Here is a 7,587-nt window from a genome sequence, read left to right on the forward strand (position 1 = left end):
TTTGAAATGATTAAAATAATAGAACAAAAGTGATTCATCTGTAAAAATAGATTTTCAGATGAAAGGAAATGATTAGGAAGATCTTTCTAAAAAAAAGAAAAAAAAATATATTTAATTAATCGAATTTCAAAAATTAAAAATACTTGTATATTTTTCATTGAAACGCGTACGCAAATATGTGTCAAATGAAAAGATTATTATCGTGATCGAAAGGGAAAAATCAAAATATCAAGATATTGCAGTAATACTGGAAATACCTTCCAAACTTTTCTTCCGTTACGACGTCGCCTCTAGCGACCTTCACCTCGAGGAACGAACGAAAGGGAGGAAAAATCTCTTACTGGAAAGGTGGAGAGGGAGAAAGTTTCGAGGCGGAGGTCAAGCGCTTCTCCAAGAATTAAACTGGAAGGGGAAACAAATCCCGTTAGATCAGACGACGCTAGTTAATCGGTGACCCGTTGTTGGTGACTGATCAAACTTTTTTGAACGAACGAAAAAAGACAAATTCTCCTCCCTCGACGAGTAAAAGTTATGGCCAAAAATTTTTTCGTAGATGTTGCATCTAAACATGATCATTTTTAGAGAGAAGAAAATTTTAATTCTTCGATATACTTATTCTTGAAAAGTAGTCTTCTCTTAAAAAAAAAATTAAGAGGGAAACAAGTTTCAAGTGTATACGTTAGATTCGTGTTTCATCTCTTTACCGTAATGTCCATTATTACGAGTAGGGCGTGGATCACTACATATTGCGAGGCAGAGGTCACTAGCCTGTAAAGCATAAACTATCCGCTTATTTATGACATCGTAGTTTATAATGTGTTTGTAGTTATCATAATATCCAGCCATATCCAGTTTTATGATTTTTCGATTAAACTTATAAATCAAATTTTTAAAAAATGACAAAAATTCAATTAAAATTTTTATCTTTTTTTCAATTGAGAAACATTCCTTTGTTTATTGATGATTGTACGTATATATTTTTTGCAAGAATGTTAATCAAACAAAATATTTCTCTTCGTTCTCGTGAACAATCATATAAATCGATGACGAATTTTTCTCTATTTTCTCTATTATATTTTATCTATTATTCTTACGTTCGTTCTTACGTTAATTTCCGATAAGAGATATTGGACAGCTTCATTCTCTTCATGACGATTCAATTTCAAAAATAATGAAATTATTTCGATCGTGACGAGAAACTTTCAAATAATGATAAGTTTGCAAGCAATGTGACAGGTATGACCCATTTCGAAATGTGGTTATGTTTGCAGAACAATTGTACCTCTTAAATGGAGATTCTGTGTCAACACTTGTAAACTTTAAGTACATTAAGCACATAATACATGAAAACAAAAATAAAATTATATTATTGACTCATATATGGAATAGAAATATTTTTAAAGTATTTCAAATAAATTTGTTATAAAAATTACGCTTCGTTGCTTAACACGACCGGAAGAATAAGCGGATACGCAACATTTTTATCCTTACCGGAAACCAATAACAAGTTTCGGTAGATATATAATATAGATAACGAATTGAGAATCAAGTTTTTCGAGCATATTTTAAAAATTTCTAAATATATATATATACATATACATATACAATTATTAGTAATTTTAAAGAATAGATTAATCGAAAAATAAATATTTTACAGATGTTCACAGTCCGATGGAAACGTTCGTCTTACCACCACCAGGCATGTACTTAAGACCAGAAGACGCGGGAAATTTGTACACTACTCTATCAGCAAATCCCAATGTATTTTTTCAGCGAGCAGCTCATCCTGGGATGATGTATTGATAAATGCTTTCAAATAAAAATCCATAAATTTGACGAAAGAATTGCTTCTTTTTATATTTTTAAATTTTTAAAAGATAACAATGAAACAATGGATTTTATTTTCTGTTCGCTTATCTTGTTATTGTAAATAACAAGATGTTCGAATATCGTCCGAGATTTATTATTTTATTATAAAAATAATGCTCGATTATCAAATCAAATTATAATAATCGGATAAATTAAAATAAAAATATGATTAAGTTTTTTATGTCTTTTTTTATTTCCATATGTTTAAATTAAATATATATATGTTTATATTGTAAATGTGAAAACAAAAATGATAACAAAGAAAAGTGTTTGTACAATGGATTAAAAACAGATAAATTTTTCTTTTCTTTGTGTTATTCTTATCTATTAATGACTCATTTTCATTTAATTGCACACTCTTGCAACATTTTTTCTTGTTATAAAAGAATTAGTTCTATAATACAGTTCTAGAATACATATCAGAGTGATAGTATCGTTTTAATTTCGTAAAATTTGGAAATTAAAGATTTATTTTATTTATCGTTTTTTTAATGATCATTCGAAATTAAAAAAATTAAAACAAAAGAATTTCAGGTATTTTCGTTTAATTTATTTAAATTATTCAATATATTTAATTTATCGAGTGAATTGACACGTTGGTCTATGCATTGAAAACAATGTTTTACATTTATCATATTTTTATTCTTATATTATTTTTTTAATAAATTTAATAATAAATAAAATTTAAAAAAAATATTATTCAATTTTACTTTCAAGCTACTATTTATAAATGATAATATTCTACACGGTAAGTAGAACTTTTTAAATTAATTAAAATAAAAAACGGGATTAATTAAGTTCTATTAATTAAATTCTATTAATTAAAATGAAAAAGCAGTTCAAGAAACTAGAATTAATATAATGATTTATTTAATCTTCTCTCATAACTAAGCATATACTTACATATATAATTGCTGTATTTTCTCTATTATAATTGCAATATATAAGTACTTATGTATATATACATATGCATACAGTATGTAAATGACAGGTTGCTTTCTTGACGTCATGTTCCTAGTGTAAAGGAGATACTTTCTTTGCAGCTGTCAACGGTATGATTCTTTGTACAAATATTATTTCCATGTATTCTAATAGAAAAGTAATGTGATTTTTGTAATTTCTTTGTTGGAATATTTATTAATAATATTTTAATGAAAATTTAATACGAAGAAATTATTTAATCGATTATTGACATTTATTATGCTATTTCTTAACCTATAAAACATGTTGGAAAACATTGCATAGTCACTATAGTGTACCTGATTTTTAATGTTAATAAAATTAAAGTAAAATTTTGTTACAATTTATATCATAATATTTAAAAATGGCTGACAAATTGAAATATCTTAGGTAAGTAAAATTTTTGTATGCTTTTTTATCTATATACTTTTTATTCAATATTTTTTTTTTTCTGATTATACATACATATTATATTACACTGTAACTTTTTATCTTACTTATATTTCACATTTAAATGATGAATTAAAAATTTAATATCAAATTAAAGATATGCGCTTGTTATAATATTTGATTAATTTGATCAATTTATTTATAATTTATATTTTATTATAAATAATTTTAATAATAAAATAAAATTATTTATCGTGTATTTAGAATATATTTTGTTACATGGAATGTGGCAACAAAATATCCAGAACAAAGTTTGAATAAACTCCTTGATCTCAATAATATTAACAATTCAAGAACATTAGCTGATTTATATTTTATTGGGTATATATACTTTTTTTATATAAATATATGTATTATATATAAAATACATACATAATTAATGTTATAAATTATATATATTAGATTACAAGAAGTTAAAGCTCAACCACAAAATATGGTAATGGATATATTCTTTGAAGATCCATGGACTAAATCTTTCAGGTATAAACATAAAAATGAAAAATATTAATACAATAAGTTTAATTGTATATGTAAATTAGTAATTAATTTCTGAAAATTATTAATTATTATGTTAATTTGTTCTTTTCTCTTTAGAAAAGAATTTTATTATTTAAAATTTTTGTAGAGAAGTGTTAAAGAAGTATGATTATGTAAAAATACGTACACAGCGTTTACAGGGTCTTGTTCTAAATATTTTTTGCTTAAGAAAACATATCACACATTTGAGATCGATAGAAACTCAATATACACGAACAGGATGTGGAGGCATGTGGGTAAGACAAAATTTTTCATAAATATTTTATGATTGCATGAAATTGTTTTTTAATTTTTTTTAATAAAAAAAAATATATTATTTATAGGGAAACAAAGGTGCAGTGAGTATAAGACTAAATATATATGGAATTAACATGTGTGTAGTAAATACACACTTGACACCACATGATCATTTATTGGCAGATAGAATTGTGGATTATAATACAATACTTACAAATCATAGCTTTAGTAATCCAGATACTTCAAGAATATTATTCCATGAGTAAGTAATTATTTTTTTTGAATTGATAATTTAATTTGAAAATAAATTAATTTTCTATAAATGTAAGTAGTATAGTATTTTCTATAAATATTATATTTACAGTAATTTATTTATTCGTCAATTATATAATTATATTATTATTATTTCTATATATATAGTTACGTATTTTGGATTGGAGATTTAAATTTTCGATTACATGGAGAAGATTTAACTGCCACAGAGATTGACTTATTGGTTAAAAAAAATCAATTAACAACCTTGTTAACTAAAGATCAATTGAAGATGGTAATGGAAAAAGGAGAAGCTTTTGCTGAATTGAATGAAAGTGCTATTACATTCCCTCCTACTTATAAATATGAATTTGCATCTCAAGAATTTGATCTTAAGTAATGTGTATTTATTATTATATTTTTATATTTTTATATTTGTATTGTTTTTTTTTTAAACTAAAAAATTTTTTTTTTTTCATTAGACGTCGACCATCATGGACTGATAGAATTTTATACAGAGTAAATGCAAATATTTATGATGATGTTAAATTAAATATCATTCAGCATAATTATAAAAGTCATTCCAATTATATACAATCAGATCACAAACCTGTTACTGGTGAATTTGACATTATTGTAAGATTTTATGAATCATAAAAATCATTAATAATAATAATAATTAATACAAAATTTTGATGAAATTTAATTAAAATTAATTATGATAAAAATTATTAATACAAAGATTTATATTATATTCACAGATCAGACCATGTATAGAAGATCATGGTGTAGAATTTCAACCGGTGTCATCTTGGTTTATAGATGAAGAAAATTCAGTATCATATAAATTATTGGGAGATGCAAGACCTGCTAGTGGTGATTGGGTAGGTTTATTTCCCAATGAATTTTCCAGTTTAGATGAATATATTGTTTATGAATATGTGGGCCGAGGTAAGATATTATAATTTTTTTATACTTCTTTAAATATACCAATTATTTTACTTTATTTACATTTTCATATAAATAAATTAAATACATCACAATTATTTTATCGAATTTATAATAAAAATTTATATTAGGTAAATCATCGCCAATTCCTTTTGAACCTCATTCGATTATTGAACGAATTTATTTTAATGATACGGCTCTCCGAGCACCAGGAATGTATCGTTTGGTTTATGTTGCTCAACGAGGAAATCTTTTGGGAATTTTAGGTGTTAGCCCACCTTTTCCAGGCCATCATAGACCTATCTGATAAATTTTAATTAGTTTTTCAATTAGTTTATGCGTCATAATCACCAATAATAATCACCAGTGATAATTACTTAATATATAATTGTGACACTTTATGTATGTTCAAAAATTATCAAATTCATATGAATAGTTTCACCGAGTGATTGAATATTATTTTATTCAAATGTAGTTTTTTGAGCTTTATAATTTTATTATTTTCTTATAATAGTTATTTTTAAAAGATTAGAATATTACTTTACATTTATGCTTATACATAACATATACATTAAATGATCTTTAAAAAATATTAATGATTTAAATTGCTTATAATATATCTTTATTTGTTTTATAAAAATAAATAGAGATAATTGTAAAGAAAAAAATTGAATATCTTCGAAAGTATTATCTTTTAGTAGTATATTATTTGATCTTATGAACATTGATATATATGAAATATATACATTGAAGATAAATCAGATATCTCTTTTCAAGATATCTGATATTTTATTATAGTAAGCCTTTAATGTGTTTACTATTATTTTTCAAACAAATTTAATATTATATTCCATATATTAAATTTTTTTTTTTACTTATCTTAATTATCTTGTAATTATAATAATGAATTAAATTATTATATGTTTCATAAAATGCATAGTGAGTAAAAAAACAAGTTATATAAAAAGCAAATTTTATTTAAATTTTTTGTACAAATTTATTTTACTTATATTAAAATGATAATTTTTGTTAGTCATCATTATTATAAAATCATTATTAGAATCAGAAAATCAATTTGAAAATTTTTTCACATTTGATATGTTATGATTATGTATATGTGTAGTTATGTATAAATGTAAATTTTCTTGAAATTATGATCAAATATTTAAAATGAAAAAAAATTACCAAGTATATAAATGTATTATTCGGTAAATAATTTTCAATAATAATTTCTTTTAAACAATTAAATAATTTAATTAATAAAAAAAAACTATATTTTTGTAAATTTTTAAAAATTACTCCTTATTTTATTCATAATTATCCATAATTTAATATTTTTATATATAAAATGATGTGTAAAAATTTTGTTGAAATAGTATTTACTGAATAATGCAATAGCAAAAATACGCATAAATGTGAAGAATACTCTCTAAATGATACAATGTAACTTGTACAACGTTAATGTTCAAAAATTACTTTAGGTACCTGGTTTGGGTTATTAATTATTACCCAAAAGCATTAATGCTTAATTGTTTTACATCACAGAGCTTATAACGAGTATGCCAATATTATTTTGCGTACTTAATATTCGAAAAAGCACTCGTAGATAATAATCAATATTTATTATTTTGTTAAGAAATTTTTCGTTTCGATCGGTAAAATATTGTAATAATTATGGCAATGGATTTGGTTATACAAATCCACACTATTTTATTTTTATATAATACTTTAGAAACAGAAATAAAACAAACAAATGTACACTGTAGTATCAAAAGATACAAATAAATAATATTTTTCATTGGTCAAAAAGTTTCTTAAATATCATTTATGATTTTGTGTTGAAATAAATATATTGAAATGATACCTATTCCTAATAGAAAAACGAGAATACTTAAAATGATAATAATTAATACAAGAATATTTAATATTAATATTAATATAATACATAAAATAAATAATATACTTCTTTTTTAATTACAAAGACAAATATTAATTAAACTGTTTTAAAACAGTTTTAAAACAATATTTATTTAAAAAATGATAGATACATAAATAAATGAAATTGATATATGATACTGAATATCTTTAACTAACAATAGCATGTTATCTTATATTTAAAAATTATTAAAAAGTTTTTAATGTCAGATTTTAATGTATATGGATATTCCATATATATAACTTATTTGGTTTCTTATTGTTATGTAATCAGTATACATACAATTTGCATATAGTGCACTAAAACAAGTTGCAGATGTTTTTATATAAATTCATCTCAAAAATAAATTATATATTTTATCAAATCTCTCTTTCATTAATTTATATAATTTGTTTTTG

The 7,587-nt window shown here is 22.9% G+C and overlaps 2 protein-coding genes across 3 annotated transcripts in view; both read left to right on the forward strand.

Moving 5' to 3' along the window:
• The window catches only part of LOC102681257, a 13,669-nt gene extending 11,825 nt beyond the window's left edge, over positions 1–1,844 (forward strand). Inside the window, exon 7 of one of the 2 annotated variants that reach the window (XM_006622119.2) lies at positions 1,658–1,841. In XM_006622119.2, coding sequence (XP_006622182.1) covers positions 1,658–1,803 — 146 coding nt within the window. In that variant the 3' untranslated portion in view covers positions 1,804–1,841. Of the gene's footprint in view, positions 1–1,657 lie in introns of both variants that reach the window. The other variant, XM_006622118.2, reaches the window with a different exon arrangement.
• A 1,009-nt stretch (positions 1,845–2,853) lies between these two features.
• Positions 2,854–5,724, forward strand: LOC102681572 (inositol polyphosphate 5-phosphatase K-like). Its single transcript, XM_006622120.2, has 9 exons — positions 2,854–3,219; positions 3,484–3,600; positions 3,682–3,759; positions 3,905–4,052; positions 4,140–4,315; positions 4,474–4,701; positions 4,788–4,941; positions 5,067–5,256; positions 5,385–5,724. The coding sequence occupies exons 1-9, from the start codon at positions 3,194–3,196 to the stop codon at positions 5,558–5,560; spliced, it is 1,293 nt and encodes a 430-aa protein (XP_006622183.1). The 5' UTR covers positions 2,854–3,193; the 3' UTR covers positions 5,561–5,724.
• The last annotated feature ends 1,863 nt before the right edge of the window (positions 5,725–7,587 follow it).

This window comes from Apis dorsata, unplaced genomic scaffold, assembly GCF_000469605.1.
Source record: "Apis dorsata unplaced genomic scaffold, Apis dorsata 1.3 scaffold_665, whole genome shotgun sequence".
Taxonomy (NCBI): domain Eukaryota; kingdom Metazoa; phylum Arthropoda; class Insecta; order Hymenoptera; family Apidae; genus Apis; species Apis dorsata.

Excerpts from the sequence above, each read along its gene's own strand:
- LOC102681572 (XM_006622120.2), top strand. The coding sequence starts at position 3,194 with ATGGCTGACAAATTGAAATATCTTAG. Across the intron at positions 3,220-3,483 it reads GACAAATTGAAATATCTTAG|AATATATTTTGTTACATGGA; the intron begins GTAAGTAAAATT and ends TCGTGTATTTAG. Across the intron at positions 4,053-4,139 it reads CAGGATGTGGAGGCATGTGG|GGAAACAAAGGTGCAGTGAG; the intron begins GTAAGACAAAAT and ends TATTATTTATAG.